Genomic DNA, 20074 nt, shown 5'->3' on the forward strand with positions numbered 1-20074 from the left:
TGATTCTTAATATGAAGATAACGGGTTCGAATCACCAAAGATGTTCCCCTTCTTCTAACGCTGGAGAGCGTTATTATTTGATGGTCCCTTCTTTTATTCGTTGAGGGAAGAACAGCCCACGAGGTGGCGGTCAGTGTTAATGACTAGCTACATGGCCTTTACTTCACTGCTAAATTAGGGACGGCTTTGTAAAGGTTTGCCGGAATACCAAACCCAACAGTTTAAAAAGATTTTCAAGCAAGAAGTAAAATATAAATTTATTATAATTTATGTTCATTTGTACAAAACTAGCAAAATAATTCTACTAAAATTTTTCCGGCTCAAAAATGTATGCTATATCATAGAAAATGAAGATGTATACTCTATTATAATCAGAGCAAAATACATTTTATAAAAACAAATAAGAGAGAAAAATACGTGTTTTACTAGAAATACATTAAAATAAACTTTTATAAGATACAGTGTGTTTTACTTTAAAATATATCAAAGTCTGCTTCTCTGGCACAGATAAAAAATATGTGTTCTACCGTATATAAAATATATTCTGTTTATTTTTTACAAAGAATAGAAAAAATGTGTGTGTTATTTTTTAAAAATCAAAATTTGTTTCTCCCCAACTGTCACAGAAGTATTTTGTTCGCCTACAGATGACAATTTCTGTTGCCCATGACACAAGCAGAGTAAACCCTGTTTTCTAAAACAAACAGGAAAAAAAAAGTGTTTTTTATCATGCGCAGGCTCAAATTATTCTTTTATCGTGGAAATTTGTGTGTTTTCTTAAAGCAAAGCCACATCGGGCTATCTGCTGAGCCCACCGAGGGGAATCGAACATCTAATTTTAGCGCTGTAAATCCGTAGACTTATCGCTGTACTAGCGGGGTCTATCGTGGAAAAAAATTGTTCATTGTACGACAGACAGACTAAAATGCGTTCTATTAACAATACGTTTCATTCACGTGAGTTATTTTGGTTTCAAATCTTTAAAGAAAGGAAGTTTTTAAACTTAGATAAATCTGCTTGCTCTTTCAGCCGTAGGGTCTTATAATGTGACGCTCAATCCCAGTATTCGTTGGTAAAAGAATGGCCTAAGAGTTGGCGGTGAGTGGCGATGACTAGCTGTCTTCCCTCTAGTCTTACACTACTAACTCAGGGACGGCTAGAGCAGATAATCAATTCAAAAGTAAACAATCTTTCGCCTCCGCAACTCCCCCCCTCCCCAAACAAGACAGTAGAACTTCAACTGTATTTATTTAATAAAGCAATGTTCATCCTATGGCTCAGAAGCACGTTTGAGAACTTATAACCCTAAAATCGGGTTTTAATGCTCTCAATAAGAAAAGCACACACATATCCCATTGTGTAGTTTAGCGCTTAGCAACAGCTAACAAACAAACACTAAATAAACCTAAGGAACTTTTACAGTATAACAAATGATGACAATTTAAATTTCCTTGCTTTTACTTGAGACGATATCACACACAGCTCGCTTCAAGTCCAATATTTGTAGTTTCGTGCAAGATCGATATTGTTGCCGGCACAACCAGTCTTGTTTGGTTGTTGACAGTGAAAAACATCGGCATAACCCTCAGTACGAAATGGGTGTTGGGAAAAGAAGATACTAATTTGTTCTTGCACGTGTGTTCCATTACCCCTTTTCGTAATTATGTTAGCCACTTTCAACAAGATGGCTTACAATTCGTCATAAGGTTCCTTCATTAGTTGTCTAGCTGTCTTATAAGACGACCTGGAGGTCAGTGTCATCATGTTCCTGTTTTCTTGGTTCAGTTTTTTTTAATTTCGCACAAAACTACTCAACGGCTATCTGCGCTAGTCGTCCGTAATTTAGCAGTGTAAGACTAGAGGGACTGCAGCTAGTCATCACCACCCACCGCCAACTCTTGGGATACTCTTTTACCAACGAATAGTGGGATTGATCGTCACATTATAACGCCCCGAAGGCTGAAAGGGCGAGCATATTTGGTGTGACGGGGATTTGGACACGCGACCCTCGGATTACGAGTCAAACACCTTAACCCACCTGGCCATGCCGGGCCGTTAGGAAATAGATCAAAGTGCCTATGTGACTGTAATCGCTGGACTCTCTCAATAAATTTAGGATCAAAGACAATGTCATCATAGCTTTTGTGTGTCTTTCTTCCTAGTGAGTGAATCTGCATTCTTGCGCCCAACAGTGTCTTTACAAAGCCTTCTTTACTATCCCACAGTTCGTTAGTAAAAGAGTAGCTCAAGTGCTGTTGATGGGTAGTCATGACTAGCTACTTTCCCTCTAGTCTTACACTACTAAATTAGAGAATGTTGGCGCATATAGCCCTCCTGTAGCTTTGAGTGAAATTCAAAACATGTTAAACTAATCGTCTGAAAGTGATGTCTCCTGATTGTCAAGTAGCGAAATGAATTGTACTTTCCCATCACGTACTACTCAGTGGCTTAACAACTTAACTACAAATATGCTGAAGTAATGCGTTTCAATGAAGAGTTGAAGAAGAAAAGTTGATTATATGTTATGAAGAAAGTCGAAAATCGTCGCTGTCTCGATTTAACAGCTCAATGTAACGTTCGACTGTTTGGTTCATTTTTAGCTTATCTTCTGCGTTGAGTTATTACTGAAGTGTCTTCAGACGATCTGCTAACTGGAATGTTTAGACAATTTTTTTCAATTTTTTATCATTTTCATTTGACATCGATGAGAAATTAGCTGTGCCTGAAACCTTGGAACAACAGCAAAACAGTGAATACTGACCCACATTATACCGTCACTTCTTATCCATAGTGCCTAATTTCTTTTTTTTTGTCGGCTATGGGAAGGCCACATGTGTTGGGTTCACTTCAATCAACAAGTGCAGCACCTCTTATCGACTAGTTAACTGCATCACAGCATGCGTTTTACTGCCTGGATCACACCATGCATTTTACTGGCTGGATCACACCATGCGTTTTACTGGCTGGATCACACCATACGATCCTCTTGTTGTTTGATCTTACTCTTTAGAATTGTCTTTGTCATGAGAAGTTATGATTTCTACAGTTTCCATGACAATGAGTCGTTTTAAAAGCTTGTAACTTTTTAACTCATTTATAACGGTAGTTTCTTTCATTGTGTTGCATTTCAAAATATTGAGAAAACTTGCAAGCACCTTTTTTTTTTTAAATTACCTCTTTCTACTTCTCCGATATTGAACGTCATAAAACTGCACCTTCCAACAGCCATGTTTTTCATTAGTTCAATATTAAACCAGTTTTGACTTATCGTCATTTTACTCTCAATTTTCTTCAAACTTTTAAAAATTAAAAATTATTTCTTACATTTTCAGCGCCAGTCTTTGGAAAAAAGAAAATACACAAATGCACAATTTATCAAGCTCACATTTTTACAGACTTGACATGAGACAGTGGTAGATCTACGGGTTACGACACTAAAATCCTGGGTTCAATTTCCTGCGATGAAGACAGAAGATAGTCCAATGTAGCTTTGCTCTAAAACAAGCAAACCAACTTAGCCAAGGTAAATTAAACTGAATATAGAAAATCCGCTAGAAATCAGGTATTGATACCCATGGTGAGTGTAGCACCGATATTCCATTGTGTTGTTTTTTGCTTAATTCCAAACAATCATAGACACTTAGTCCGAGGGTCGCGGTTTCGAATCCCCCGCAGTTGGGCGTTATAATGTGACGGTCAATCCCATTATTCGTTGATAAAAAATTGCCCAAGAGTTGGCAGTGGGTGGTGATGACTAGCTGCCTTTACTCTAGTCTTACACTGCTAAATTAGGGATGGCTAGCGCAGATAGCCTTTGTGTAGCTTTTCGCAAAATTCATAACAAAACAAACCAACCAAACAATTAATAAATTAAACTGAACATCCTGATCCTGTTCTCCTAGTGGCCACCAGCAGTAAAGGTGCTCAGGAACGAAGAAATGTTTTCTTATACATCTTCTATGATCAGGTTTCTGATGTCTCTAAATGATACTAAAGTCAAGTCACTTACAGTATAAAAACAGATGAACTGTTATTGTTCCTTGGTACAAGCTAAATTGTAAGGCTTATGGAAACCTCAAAATTAAGACAGCTTACAGTTTGTCCATATTAATAGCTTTTGTGTCAAAAGGTGAATTAAAGTACTGTTTTTAAACTTTTTGGACCAATATATAACAGACTTTCTTTGTAGTGGTAAAATAAAGTGTATAGATGCATAATTGCGGTCTTAGAAAGTTTTAAATCACTATCTTTTCTTACGATATACATCCTACAATAGGAATTTCTGCTGTTACTTTAAAATATGCAGTTTTCATTTATAAGAGAAGCGAAAAGTTGTAAGAAATTACTATCATGTAGTAATAGACCCTGTTCCCATAATTATTGCCTTCATTCTGGGATATTTGGAGTTTACAATAGAACGTGAAGCATTTCATATACGACAGGCATATTTCTTTTGTCACGCAACACTCCATCTACTTTTCAACGTCTTTACAAACATATAATCTACAAAATCTGTACAAGGAAAGAAAAAGTCGCAATTGAGTTGTTACATTTCACCATAACGCAATATATATTTATATTTAAAACGAACATTTAATTAGAACAGAACGTTATGGACGATATCTTACAATAAAATTTATTTCCACGTAATTCTATTCTTAAAAGCTTTGCTGACTTAAAAACATTACTTAAAGGAACTTTCCCGAGTAACTTAAAGTAACTTTTGTATGTAACGGAGCTTTATCATGTAAAGTGTAAAAACAATTTCTGTATTTAACAGAACTTTATCATGTCAAGCTTTGATACGTTAAAACAATTTCTTTATTTAATAAAATTTACCATGCCAAACATTAAAATAATTTCTGTATTTAGCGGAAATTTACCATGTCAAGTGTTAAAACAATTTCTGTGTTTTATGGATCTTTACCATGTCAAGCGTTAAAACAATTTCCTTATTTAAAGGAAGTTTACCACGTCTAATATTAAAACAATTTCTGTACTTATCGGAACTTTGCCACGTTTGGTGTTAAAGCAACTTATGTATTTAAGAGAACTTTACCATGTCGAGTGTTAAAACAATTTCTGTATTTAATGGAACTTTACCGTGTCAAGCGTTAAAACAATTATTCTATTTAATGGAAGTTTACCACGTTAGGTGCTAAACCAACTTCTGTACTTAAGGGAACTTTACCATGGCGAGTGTTAAAACAACTTCTGTATTTAACAAAACTTTACAATATCTAATGTTAAAACAAGTTTTGTATCTAAAGGAATTTTACCACATCTAGTGTTACAGCAAGTTCTGTTCCGTCAATGCATGCGCTTTTTTGTTTTAAAAACTCAAAATACGTTTTAAAAACATGATGACTTTCAAGTTTTATAATTCAATAACTATAATATTTCAAACACAAATCACTGTCTCTTATCGCTTTCTGGCTTGGCGTGGCCAGGTGGTTAAGGCACTCGACTAGTAATATAAGGGGCGCGGGTTCGAATCCTCGTCACACTAAATATGCGCGCCCTTTCATCTGTGGGAGCGTTATAACGTGACGGTCAATCCCAATATTTGTTGGTAAAAGAGTAGCCCAAGAGATGGTGGTGTGTGATGATGACTAGATGCATTCCCTCTAGTTTTACAACGGTAAATTAGGGACGACTAGAGTAGATAACCCTAATGCAGTTTTGCCCGAAATTCAAAAACAGACAAACTTATTGCATCCCGGTTGCTTCGTGGTAAGTGTGAAGACCTATAATACCAAACATTAGATCTCTAACAAAAACGCATTGTGTGGATGTGAGTGAACAATAAATAAACTTAACGACAGAGTTTCTCATCGATTCTTTAAACAGTTTCTTTTATGCTTGAAACTGCTCGTGAGTTGAGTTCCTAGTAACATATTATCAGCATTAATTAGCTGTGGAAATATTCCATTCAAAATAAAATATTTCCTTTTTCCTTTTTTAAATCAGGGCTGTTGTTGCATGACAAAATATTTTGATAGCAAAACGAATGGTATAACTTGTTTGTTCAAAACTATTTAATTACAATAATTACAAGCGAAAATAAAAATACTAATAAACTCAATTTCCCATTATTTCTGGTTTAATTCTAATAAAAAGTGTGTGTTAAAACTGGTAAATAACCGTTCAACGAAATTCTTTTTAGCATTACATAATTGAAATGACTTAAGATCCGCGAGAAATTAGCGGAAAGAATAGTTGGACAAAATTTAGAAAAAATGATTTTATATTTTTTATCTCTTTACAGAGACTTCAACAAAATTCTGTAAAATAAGCAGATTAAGTTAGAAACAAAGAGATTTAAAATACAACTAATAAAATATAAATGAAAGTAAACTGAGAGATGATAACTGAAATCAATTAATCCTAACTGTGTGTTTGTGTGTTTTTTATAGCAAAGCCACATAGGGCTATCTGCTCAGCCCACCGAGGGGAATCGAACCCATGATTTTAGCGTTGTAAATCCGGAGACATACCGCTGTACTAGCGGGGGGCGTTAATCCTAATAAAACGCTTCTAAAACGTAACAAAATTTCACAATTACTCATCAATTTCTGAATAATTTTAACCTTTTGGATTTTCAAAACTTTGGTGAAAAAGAAAAATGGTTCATTCAGTTCATAAGATTGATATTAAATATAAATATAAAAATACAAAGACCGCTTACGAGGATTTAGTATGATATCTTGCGAGTGATTGTTGTGACAACATGTGCTCCTTGTTATTGTCCTCCATTAACGATTTTTTAGACGACACAAAATCGACGTGCAATTGCAGCAAGCCAACATTTGCACGTAAGCTGACCATGGTTATCTCTCAAAGTCTCCAGGTACGTTTGTCATTCATTAAGGCTAGAAGCTCGGCCCGGCATGGCCAAGCGTGTTAAGGCATTCGAATCGTAATCCGAGGGTCGCAAGTTCAAATCCCGGTCGCGCCAAACATGCTCGCTCTCCCAGCCGTAGGGGTGTTATAATGTGACGGTCATTCCCACTATTCGTTGGTAAAAGAGTAGCCCAAGAGTTGGCGGTGGGTGGTGATGACTAGCTGCCTTCCATCTAGTCTTACACTGCTAAATTAGGAACGGCTATCGCATATAGCCCTGGAGTAGCTTTACGCGAAATTCAAAACAAACAAACGAGCAAGAAGCTTATTTGAAATTCGACCGGATATTTTTTGTGTGTATGTCAGTACCGAGTTTAGTTGTTACTTATTTTAATTTCATTGGTTTACTAAAGTGCGTATTTCAGTGATCCACATTGTACCGTAGAAAAGAAGTTTAATTTGGTTCGGGTTTTATTTTTGATATTACTTTTCTAATACCCACTTTTATCCACAGTAAATAATGGACGTGGCAATCACCCAAATGTATAAGGAGTTCACATAACTATTAGTGATAGGGTCTTGCATGGCCAGGTGGTTAAGTTAGTCGACTCGTAATCTGGTAGTTCGCGGGTTCGAATCTCCGTCACACCAAACATGCTCGTCTTTTCAGTCGTGGGGGCGTTATAAAGTTATGGTCAATCCCACTATTCGTTGGTATAAGAGTAGCTCAAAAGTTGGCGGAGGGCAATGATAACTAGCTGCCTTCCCTCTAGTCTTATACTACTAAATTAGGGATGACTAGCACAGATAGTCCTCGTGTAACTTTGCGCGAAATTAAAAAACAAACAAGCAAACAAACAATTAGCGATAGATAAAAGTAGCAGTAGGTCAAAACGTACTGCACTAAAAAAAAAAAATTAGCAGTCAAACCTAGTCCTTGTTCTACATCTTTATACTCCCAGCCATCTGTTCTATTGCGATTTGGCATTCTTGACCGCTTTATTTTTGTTTGATGACTTACTTTTCAGATAAATTGCAAAACAGTGTAGAAACGTGTTCGGACATATTTATATATACTTATTTGCAATTATCAATTCCAAATACATCTAGGACACTCACACATTTATGCAATGTACATACAAATAGAAGGGTGTGTGTGTTTTCGTATAGCAAAGCCACATTGGAGTATCTGCTGTGTCCACAGAGGGTAATCGAACACCTGATTTTAGCGTTGTAAGTCTGTAGACTTACCGCTGTATCAGCGTGGGATGGAAAGGGCGATTGAAGAAAGAAAATATGTATTTTTTCCCTTATAACCAATATATATACTAAACTAACCTTTGTCAATACATTATCACAAATGGCAAGTGTGTGTTTTGAAAATGATAGCTGTCGCGTTAACATTTTTAAGAAGCGATAATTGATTAAATCTTACCTGCAATGCATACTGGTCCATCTCTCGAAATATTGCAGGATTGGGAATCATCTCTTTTTTCTTACAAGGTGGAGGACGGGCAGCAAATTCAGGTGCTTCATCTGTGATTGGGTCATTATCCGTTTGAACAGCAGTCTCTGTCTTTTTTGAACACTTGTAGCCAAGTTTCGTTACTAAGTTTGAATCGTATCGAAAAGTGTCTTCCACATCTTCCAGTAGTCTTGCAATACTTTCATGAATATTTCCTTTTCTGGTGCGATGATTTCTGGAAGCTGAAAAAGAAGTGTTTAGCTCTCTTTCTATGTGAGCAAAAGGTGACGTCATGTCAACAGTATATAACACCTTGGTGTCACTGTCAGTATTTTCTGGTAAAGCTTCTGAAACGCAGTACGTCTGAGGCTCGAAGTTCGATTTAGTTAAAGTGTTTGGTCTGATGGACATAGCGGTCTTACGGCCAGAGGTATGTGTCGAGCTCATTCCGCTGGACTGCACACTGCCCAGTCTCGAAGATGGCTGGCGGTCAGTTTGAGTAAAATGGCTCATTTTGGAGGTTACTGCCTGTACACCAATATCAATTGATATCTTGCTTTCTGTTTGAGAATTTCTGTCCGAACGGTTTCTTCTTAAATTGATTTTTTGAGAATCAGTTTGTACTTTTATACTTTTCACAGTTTCACTGCCAGGTGGCGTGCTAACCGAAGTCTGAGTTTCAACGTCAGATATATTAGGTTCTTGGGAATCTCCAAAGCATGAGTCTTCGAACTCTTCATCTGGGTACAAAGCAACATCTGTTTGAGTCATAGTATCAACAAGTTCAAATGCTTGTTCAACTTGAATGCCAAGATCAACCAGCAGCCCTTCAGGCCTTTTCTTTAGCATAATAGGTTTTAGGCTTGATTTATTTCCTGCCCATGCCAAATGTGGCAGTACCAGAGCTTTACTAAAAGGTGACACAACTCGAGAATGTTTGCTTGATCCACAGCCCATGTCTCCTATATAAAGAAAACACAGTAAATATGAATGACTTATTTCAGAAAATATATTTAATTAATGATAATTATAATTAATATATTTAAGAACATCATCATTTAAGATTATTTTCAGCACAATCTATTTTAAATTGCTTCGTCTTATAAAACTGTTCCTAAAATCAACTGTGTTTTGATCCGAATGCTGCGCAAAGCTATACGTGGGCTATCTGTGCTAGCCGTACACAATTTATCAGTGAAAGACTAGAAGAAAAGCGGCTAGTCATCACTACCCACTGCCAACTCTTGGGCTACTGTTTTATCAACGCATAGTGGGATTTACCGAATCCCTGTCATACCCTTTCAGCCATGGAGACATTGTAAGGTAACGGTCGTTTCTAAAATAGTAGCTCAAAGGTTGGCGGTGCGTGGTGATAAATAGCTGCCTTCAATCTAATCTTATACTGCTAAATTTGGGACGGTTAGTTTAGATATCTCTCGTGTAGCTTTGAGCGAAATTCAAAGCAAACAAACAATTAATATAAATTTCAGTTTAACAGAAAAAAGAGTTATTAATTATTCTGATCAATTTCCTTAAACTCCTTGACAGCACATTTTTTTTACTTACAATGATACAAAAAGCACGTGGTTCAATATTTTTTGTGTTTCAGATTATCTATTAACGTAATTTATTTGAAGAAACAAAAACGATCTCATGTTTTAACTGATCTCGAACTTTAAATGAGGTGTAAGTTTATTTCCTTAAATGTTATTTCATTTAAACCTAAAATGAATTTTCATTCAGGATTGTAAACGTATGTGATGCTAATTAATAAGACCTTCTGAGTTAAAGTAAAAACGTATGTCGACCACAATATAGCTCCTACATCCAGTGTCGGTGAAGTCCTTCGTCTAATACCACAGGCTGTCATTTACACGCACTTCAAAGCTTCCTTTTTCATTCACGTTTCATCACTAAAACAGCGTGGTAAATGCATGGAATCTCAGGAATACGCCGAGACAATGATATCACAAATATTTAAAATACAGTTAATGTTAAAATTACAGAGAGAAAACAGCATTATATGCAATATTGTAATAATAATATCTTATTAATAGTTAGAAATTGAGAAGCGACAACTGCCGAGAGGAAAAATCAACATGGATGTTTAAAATGGTTCAGTTCCTTACATTTTTAAATCACGTGCGCTATCAGAAGACTGCAGAACTCATTAGATACAAGCTCAGAAAATCATTCCATGTGTTATACTACAATATAAAGAAAATCATTCTATGTGTTATACTACAATATAAAGAAAATCATTCCATGTGTTATACTACAATATAAAGCACCATTGGAATATTTTTTTTTAGTCTTGAGTTCTTTAACTTTGAAAACAAATTGAATTGGTAGAAATAGTTCAGATAAGGACTACTAGTATGACACCTGGAAAGGAAATATTGTTATACGAGGAGAAATTAATATATGTTAAATTGTTTTCTCTTCATAAAAGAAGAATTAGAGGGGATCTGATGAGATATTTAAGACTGTCAAGGGACCTGATAGTGTTGATACATCATATTATTTTCGTACTTAACGGTGAGAATGGTACAACTAGAGAAGTGAAATATAAATATTAACAGGGTGAAAAAAGATTCATATTTAAATAATATATGAATATTATTTATTCTAACATTTTCTAACATTTCTGTGTTAAACTTGGAAAATCTGCGACTGAAACTTTTGCTATGCTTAACACGGCTTACGGTGATGTTGCTGTGAAGCGTACGGCATGTTTCAAGTGGCATGAACGTTTTAAGGATGGTCGACAGTCCATTGAAGATGATGAGCGTCCTCGACGTCCTTCCACGTCAACTGACGACCCATACATCGACAAAATCAACACCCTGGTGCGGGCAAATCGACGTCTGACTGTCAGGGAGCTTGATGAAGAGTGTGGGATATCAGTTGGATCTTGTTACGAGATTTTGACCGAAAAATTGAAGATGAACCGCGTTGCTGCGAAATTTGTGCCTCAGAACTCGTGAGTTTTTGGCCAAACACTCGATCACTGTTCTTCCCCACCCCCCTACTCACCTGACCTTGCTCCTTGCGATTTTTTCTTGTTCCCCAAACTCAAAAGACCCTTGAAAGGAAGAAGATTTGAGACGATTCCTGAGATTAAGGCAAATGCGACGAAGGAGCTGGAGGACATTACAAAAGAAGCGTACCAGGACTGTTTCAACAAGTGGAAACACCGTTGGGATAAGTGTGTGCGTTGGGGAGGAGAGTACTTTGAAGGAGTCCCAGACCTGTAACTTCTAAATAAAGTACATTTTGTTTTATGACGTCAGTCCGCGTATTTTTTTAACAGACTTCGTATGATATACATATTGCACTGCACTTGATATTCGCTAACACATTACCTTAATGGGATAAAAGTATGAATTAGATACCTTACAGCTTATTATTATGTTCCTATTATACGAAAGTGAGTAATACACGTATTCTTAATACCATATTAATCGTATCCTAATTAATTGCGATGACGAGTGAGGAAAATTCTTTACTTAAAATTCAGGTTTATCTTTTTGTAGCATTCTTCTATTTGCTTGCAACCACAGCATTAATTTAACACCACACACAGCAAGTACACAGACATTATGTAACCATAAATACGCGACAAAGGATGAAAAAATGTTCTAGAAACATTTTATATCAGCTACTTTTCGTGGAAGAGAGGGAGAGGAGTTATTTATGGGTTCTTCACTTTCAGGAATCCTTCATCTGCTCCTGCGTTGGTTGAGCATTTTCTGCTATTCTTGTTTTTTTGTTTGGATGAATGTTCTAATCGATAACTTTCATATATACGTTATTTTTCATAACGTATTGAGTTCATGAAGTATATAGCAACCAGGTAGCTGGGGAGATCGACCACATTTTAGTGTATGTTATTATAGCTGTTGCGACATAATTAACGACTCTCCTGGTAGTTGGTGATTGGTGACCTACTATCGTGAAAACAGCTACACTTGATCCATGCCCATAGTTTTGCTTTCAAAGCATTCTACTATTTTAGAAATAATCACTCATTGTACAGTTTGTTCCTTTCCATCCCTGTAGTTATGTATTCTACAACAAGTATTTTCCTGAGCTAACGAGAATATATACTTTACTCTGTTTAAGTTCCGAGACACACTTTTCAGCATCCCTCTGAGACCATCTTCAAATCACACATCCGTTTTGAATGTTTAACCACATGGAATTACACTTACTGAAGGACAAAAGAAGCTCGTTAATTTGATAAGGGCTTTATTCCCAAGTGCCTTTCTTCTAACATCTACTGTAAAAGTTAACTGCGTCCATCTTTCCCAACAGCTATGATTCCGTTAGAAAGGTTTCCTGGTATGTTAACCGTATTTGTAAGGACTTAAAAATATGGGGTTCGATTCCCTGTGATGGATAGAATACAGACAGTCTATTGTGTAGCTTTATACTAAAATACATAAAACCTGTACGTACGAATTTAACAGATCATTGCCAGTGTCTCGCTTTACTGGTCTTCACACACTTCAGACTATAATTCGGTGCCAAGAATCAAAGCTTATTTTCAATGATAAATATTAATCTCCACTCAAAATATAGTATTTGAAGTATATTTTTTCATGCGGTATATAAGAATACTATGTTTTCTTTCAATCTATAATGATGTACTTATTTTTTTTCCAACTTATTGATTATTTAGTTTCCTCACTGTCATGGCAGCAACACGTGGTCTCGTGTTTCTTGTTCTAGCTACTTCAGTCCTTTGTTCTTTTGTTAAATGACGTTTTCCGCCCATTAGAGTGTTCTTAGCCTGGGTTAAAACTAGTTTAAACTGGAATATCCTTTCTAACAACCCCCAGTAGCACAGCGGTATGTTTGCGGACCCAAACCACTTGCAACCGCGTTTCGATACCCATGGTTGGCTGAGTACGTATAGCCTTTTGTGCAGCTTCTGCTTAATTTAAAAAAATCAACAAAAACCTGTTTGACAAAAAACATAAATTCAGTTCGTGCAAAATCTATGTATTAGACCAATTATTAAATGATGAATACCGTGGTCTTTATTTCTAAGAGATACCTGATAGAGGGGTTACTGTAAGTTATGTGAAATGTGCTTTTGAGTGTATATATATTACACAATGAAACAGAGATGTGGGAATGAATTTCAAACTGAAAAGGCTGAAAATAGGGAAGGATTAAAATTATTTCTAATATATAGAAAATAATCACTTTTGTGCATTTAATAATCAACTGGAGTTTATAAAACATCAGTGTGTGTGTTATAGAAAAGCCACATCGGATTATCTGTTGTGTCCACCAAGGAGAATCGAACCCTTGATTTTAGCATTGCAGATCTAAACATTTACCGCTGTGCCACGGGGGACAGAAAACTCAGAAATACGCGTGCAAGCTCCCAGTGGATAAGTAGTAAATCTGTGAACTTATAATGATAAAATTCGGAATTCGATTTCCAGCAATGGACACAGCAGATAGCCCATTGTGACTTTGATTTAAAAGCAAGTACAAACACAAATAAAAAAATCAATAATGATAAATTAATCAGAATAGCGACCTGAATAGTAACTTCACCGCAATCTTAGAAACAATCTCTATCTCGAAATTTGAATCCAGGTTGAATAGTTAGCACACAGGATTATAAAAGTTGTAATTTTTTCGAAACGAGAAGAATAGTAAACTATTCAAAAGCGCTCGAGTTTTGGGTCTCGTTTCGAAATTTCAATCCATACTTCTAAGATAAAATCAGTAAACTTCAAACTAAATCAAATGTGTTGTGCATTCTGCTTTGAAAAAAAAACATTAATTAGACTGAGTCTCATGCCTGAGACGTCTCAGCCAGCTGTAAAGACGTTTGTCCACACATTTGCAACAACAACAACAAAAATTAGTCGTAAAAGACAATTACGTTGAAATCTTAGCAAAATCCCTAAGAATTTTCGAACACCTGTGGATATTGTTACACATTTGTGTGAAGAGCATTCTACTTACATAACATATATAAGAAAAGAAGAAATAAGCTCTAAAATGCATTAGTATTTTGTATTTCCTTTAAACATGGCAGTGTACATTGTTTTTATAATGCTACAAAGTTACCAATATATGTCAGTGAAATATTAAATAATAATAACATTCATATCCATAATGTTCTATAAATCGCTTTTTGTTTTATTTCGTATATCTTTTCATCACATTTGCTGCACACTTGAGATCACTCTTTCGAGAGAAAATAAATTGCTGCACAATAGGTATTGTTTGTTAGGGAATGACACGATGGATAACAGTCTAAATGCATATTTTAGAAGTTAGGGTTCGTACAAATTTGTTCCGATCTCGCACTGTTTGGCTCAGTTACAGCGCATACTTACTTGTGTTTGTCCCCTAGCATACAATGCTGTAAATTAGATATAATGCATTCTCCACTTTGCCATCGAATAAACCATCGTTAATTTCTGTCGACTAATTAGAATTGAGATTCATCTGCAAGGCACACCCTCTTCCAACTCTGCTCGTCCCATTGCTTAAAGCCTCATGCCCTAGTCAACCTTGCTTATACCATTGGTTAAAGCCTCATGCCCAAACATTTTGCTAATCTCATTGGTTAAAGCCTCATGCCCAAGTCAATCTTTGGACTTGGTTTATCTTTCATAAATATTGGATTTTTGGCAGTGAAATATCCATCCACTGGGGCCATCCAGTGCTACAATGTGTCTTACTGTTTTGGAAGCAGCATGAATACGTCTATTTATAACTAAATTATTGGCTAGATCTTTACTGGACCGTTGTGTTTCGCGTCATAACATGTTCTGTATTACTGAGCACCAATTTTGAAGAATGTGGGCTTTACAAATCAACTGCTTCTATAATCAACAGCATTAGTTTTACGTACCCTCTTCGATTTCTACACATCTTCTACTGCAACATAACATTTTGACTAAATCTGTTACATAGAGTACCTTTCAATAGCCCAAATTGTGATTTGTATGTTTGTCTTCTGGAGTTTCTATCTCTGGAGCCATTAGCGTGCCCATTATGCCGGTGCTGGGAATACAATGAGTACCTTTACTTTTATAAGCCTTATGTTGGTGTAGTAATCTGATTAGTTGCATGGTAACCAATCACAGTAAGTTATCAACAGGTGATGGCTGTACTCTAGTATGTCCTTTTTTAAACGATAGAAGTGAAGCAACTCTTTAATATTTGCATTTTATACTCAATTATAGAAATATACCCCTCAAATGATATGCAGATGTCTTGTAAAAACAATGAAATAACTCTTGCTTCACAAGTTAACGAATCTAGACAAGTGACCACCAGACGAAAAGCAAATAATTTTATACACAACGTCAGGCAACTTATATTCGTACGGAGGAAGAAACCATAATCCTCGACGTCTACATCTCTATGTATGACCGACATTTCAGAGAGAACGCTGAAACCAGTTCATGAATTATCCACCACGCTATCCATACACGGAAACACATGTCTTGGGCTTAAACTTCAGAACGTGCTATGCACTCTCTAAGACTGGGATACTTGATGGTTGGAAACTTTGTTTTCTCTAGAACTAAGTGCTGAAATCCGTACTAATGTTTTAAGAAAAAAAAGAATAATATACATATACTCATATTCTTTGCTACAGACGAATTTATTTTACGATATCTACTATAATATTAACAATAATAAATTTTCACCATAATGACATAAATAAAATATATTCTAGTGAGTCTCATAAAATAAAAGTAATTGGATGTGCTCTAAGGACTCCAATCCGATTTTTGTGACTAGGTTTAGCATTCAGTCATAACTGGTATTTTGAGGAAATATAAATACCAAATAAAAGTATTATAAAAGTTGGAACGGAACATTGGATTATAAAAGTATACAAGAATACAAGCTTTTTTACAATTCAGATCTGAAAGTTTGGAATAGGCGTGGTAAAGGTTATTGCGTTAAATATTTAGATCGTTATGAAAAAACATAACTAAAAATATTAAACTGGTGGGATTAAACTCGAAGTCATTGATTTTACGTTATCAGCATTCTGCAGAAACTGAAACTAGGCATATTGTAGAATCTAATTAAAACATTTTAGGATTATTTTTCTCTAAAAATGCTATCTAGGTCTAAGGTCGAAAGAAATTAGACTGAAAAGTGAGATGTAACAGGTTGGCAGATCACTAGGTTTATGAATAATTGACTTAGCCTTATGTTATTTCATTGAGGGTATTTTTGGACTATCTTTTGTTCTGAATTTCTTGTAAAATATTTATGTTAAATTTAATATGAAATGAATTATTTTATACATTAAGTAAAATGTTATATAAATTTAGGTCACAACAGCAGTGTTCGGGAATCTGGTTTATATTAAAATAACACTGATTAAAACACTGCACAGGTTATTTAACTTTATTTAAAGATTCTACAACGTAGAAAAGTTCGCTCTTTCTCAGAAATGTAACCATTTGTTCATTGCTCTCTTTCTTAAACAAAAACAAGGAACTTTGCGCATATCTCAGTTTCTACCATCTGGCCCGTGATGACATATTTTATTATAAATGATAAATTCCTCACAGATTAATTAACAATATATCTTTCCCTCCCCTGTGCATCAGCGGTAAGTTTCAGGACACAGAACGCTAAAATCCAAGGTTCATTTCCCTCCAGTGGACAAAATGCAGAAAGACCATTGGATGACTTCGTGGTAGGAAACAATAAAATCAAGACATTTCGTGCGAATTGACTTCTAAAACTAATTTTTATGTGTGTGTTTGTGTGATATGTACCACTTTAGTTATTATAACTTTAAACAAACATTAAGCTTTTAACGAACGATTAGTATCTATATTTAAATACATTTATCACTTTCGACTCTCTTTTCTGTTGTAAGTTATTTTTCGTTTGTTTTTTTTCCAAATCTAGAAAAAAGTTTAGGAACGTTAATGAATAATTATTCTGTTATATTTTTAATAATAATTGTGTTAAAATAGTTCAGTGGCTAACTAGAACTACAGGAAGCATTATATAACAAAGATTTTCAGTTCAAAGTTTCGAAAGAAATTAGACTGAAAAGTGAGATGTAGCAGGTTAGTAGATCGCTAGGTTTATTTTTGGGTATCCGCGTGGACAGAGTAGAGCACCTACCTCCTTAAATACGATAACCAGTTTTCCCTCGTTCAACAAGCTTCTAGTTACACAAAAAAGTTTCCGAGGTAACAATTCTCAAAAAAACTTCTAACATTATTATGTGGACAGTAGAAGACTGAGTGTAAAGGCCAAATATTCGGGCATGTTTCTGTTACCTTTTTTGCATAATTGGTGAAATCTTTTTAGAGTAAGAAAAACCACCAACACCACTTTCACCAATTTTAACTATCTGGTGGCTAGTGAAACATCTCTTCGACCGGCACGTGAATTGGACATGCATAACCATGATTGTGGATTGTTGTGTTACATGTTGTTATGGTGACGCGACTGCGCATTACTCATAAGGCCTATTTCTAAGTGTGTAGACAACATTGTTGTGTTTGATCAAAACTGGAAACTGGGACGGTCTGAAACGAAGTTGTGTAGATGAAGTTCCAGTTCCAAGAGGTTAGCTCAAACTACAGGTTTCTGCTGCATAATATATTAAATTAGCCTTCTTATTAATGAACACTTACAACTGTTCTTTCACAACAACAATACAATAAAGGCTGTAAAATATTTCTAAAATATTATAAATTTAAACTTTGTCACGACAGTTTCTTGAAAATAAGATAGCGTGCCAAGAGAAACAACCTACGCGTAAACAAACACAGGAAACAAAAATCGAAACTATATATATACATAACTCATTTCAACTTTTTTCAGTTGTTTAAATAAACTTAAATGATGTGTAATAATGACACTAGAAACTGGGTTTGTGTACCCATGGTAGGCAGAGCACAGATAGCCCATTGTATAACTTTATGTTTAACTTCAAACAAATCAATTTTATTATTTTCTGGTGATGACGGGTTGTGCCACTATTAATGAAATGTTCTTTATGTTATTCGATTCTATAAACATGTATGTTTGCAATTTATTGAAAGAATTTTCTTTCATTCTGGAAGTTTATACAAGCTATAGTGGTGAGTTTACTTTTTTTTTATTCATTGCGTTTTGAATAAAAACTCGCAATTAAAATTAGTAGTATTCATGATATAAAAATTATTCCATAGGCTTATATGCAGTAAATGCTATAGTAGTTTTGTAAGACTTAAACAACAAAACCGAAGAAACTGCTGTTTACCTATTAGGTTGATGCAAGCATTATAATTTGATGGAAATAGTACTTTATTTACCTCAAATCATTCGGCTAATAATCTCTTAATATTTAACTGCACAAAAAATGTACAGTTTGTGAGCAATGCTTCTTAACGTTTCAGTTAAGGCCCTGATTGGATGTATGGTAGAGCTCTGAGATTCAGCGCTGACGATCCTGATTCATATTAATTCACTTTAAACTATTAATGCGTTATAAATGTGACTGTTAATCACTTACCATGGATGGTGGGCTGTGAGATGCTGTTAACTGACCAGAGAGGGCAACGGGTAGAAGCCTATGCAGTTTTATTTCTTTCGATTTGTTCAATCACAGGTTAGAGCACTGAACACGCTATTAAAGAATCGTGAGTTCGAAGCCCGTCGTCGAATATGCACATTCTATACGGACACCGACTGGCTTACGGAAGCACCACCCAACTCCTAACATACCTGGAGTGTTTAAGTCGTCAAGGAAAAGAAAAAAGTGTAAGCAAACTATTTTTTTCTCAGACTTATAACATAATAAGGCGTGATCACTTTTAGTATTACTGTAATGTTTTAAGTGAAACTATTTGTATTAGTGCTTTAATAACAACTTTTGTTTGGCTTTGTAACATGAGAGTTAGTAAACAAAACCTTTGACATTTACAAACCAGGTTTTAAAAACTTAGTTTTAACGCTGTGATACACTTGTGATAACAATATTTCATTTTTACAACATAGCTTTCACTAAAACACTCGTAGTCTATAATTTCAGGCTTTATAGCTTTGAATAAGATAATCTTTAGTTTCATAATAACTTTAAACAAAAGACCGTAGATAACAAACTTTGAGTAAGAGACATTTTTTATTTCATTTTTGACAGAAACTATAGTAACGTACTTCCTCGCCGAAATCTCTCACACACCAGACGAATGTTAGTTCTTGTTACAAAGTTAAAATACTGCAAAACTCCCCAGGACCAATGGTGTAAGTATGTCCCTGAAAATACGGGGAGAGGGCCAAAAGAGAGCTCGAAGGGCCCAACAATCTTTAAAATTTCCGACAAAGAAAAAGACATACAATTATAGGAAAATAAGTGCATGTAAGCAATTTATTTTTTATGCGGCCCATCTTTTATAGTTACGCCACTGCCTGTGACCGTCGCGGACTTCCTGTTACAAGACTTTGTCTTTTAATAATCTAAGAAAACCGAACCAGCTTACATCATAAAGAGTATAAATTTAGTTACTAGCTTCTGATTAACAAGTGTTACCTACGAAAATCCTCATCGTCAGCTCGACTGACTATCAGAAAGTTATCATTATTAGCTGATGTGTTACACCTGTCATGTTTGATGGCCTCTCGAGTGCGTCAGGTCTACTGACTATCAAAAAGTTAACACCATTAGCCAATGTGTTACCGAGAGGGTATGTTGTGTTTGATGAATTCTTAAGTTTAATGGAGTTGAAAATGAGATTTTTATTTTAAGGTATCATA

The 20074-nt window shown here is 35.3% G+C and overlaps 1 protein-coding gene across 1 annotated transcript in view; it reads right to left on the reverse strand.

Annotated features, from left to right (window-relative positions):
- Window positions 1–17700, reverse strand: part of LOC143222061 (kyphoscoliosis peptidase-like) — a 71793-nt gene extending 54093 nt beyond the window's left edge. The window contains exons 1-2 of the mRNA XM_076447916.1: window positions 17453–17700; window positions 8279–9270 (exon numbers count right to left, since the gene is read on the reverse strand). Of these exons, the coding sequence (XP_076304031.1) occupies window positions 8279–9265 (987 nt within the window). The 5' untranslated portion in view covers window positions 9266–9270; window positions 17453–17700. The remainder of the gene's footprint in view (window positions 1–8278; window positions 9271–17452) is intronic.
- Between the last annotated feature and the right edge of the window lie 2374 nt (window positions 17701–20074).

The sequence above is a fragment of the Tachypleus tridentatus genome, chromosome 8 (genome assembly GCF_004210375.1).
Source record: "Tachypleus tridentatus isolate NWPU-2018 chromosome 8, ASM421037v1, whole genome shotgun sequence".
Lineage (NCBI taxonomy): Eukaryota > Metazoa > Arthropoda > Merostomata > Xiphosura > Limulidae > Tachypleus > Tachypleus tridentatus.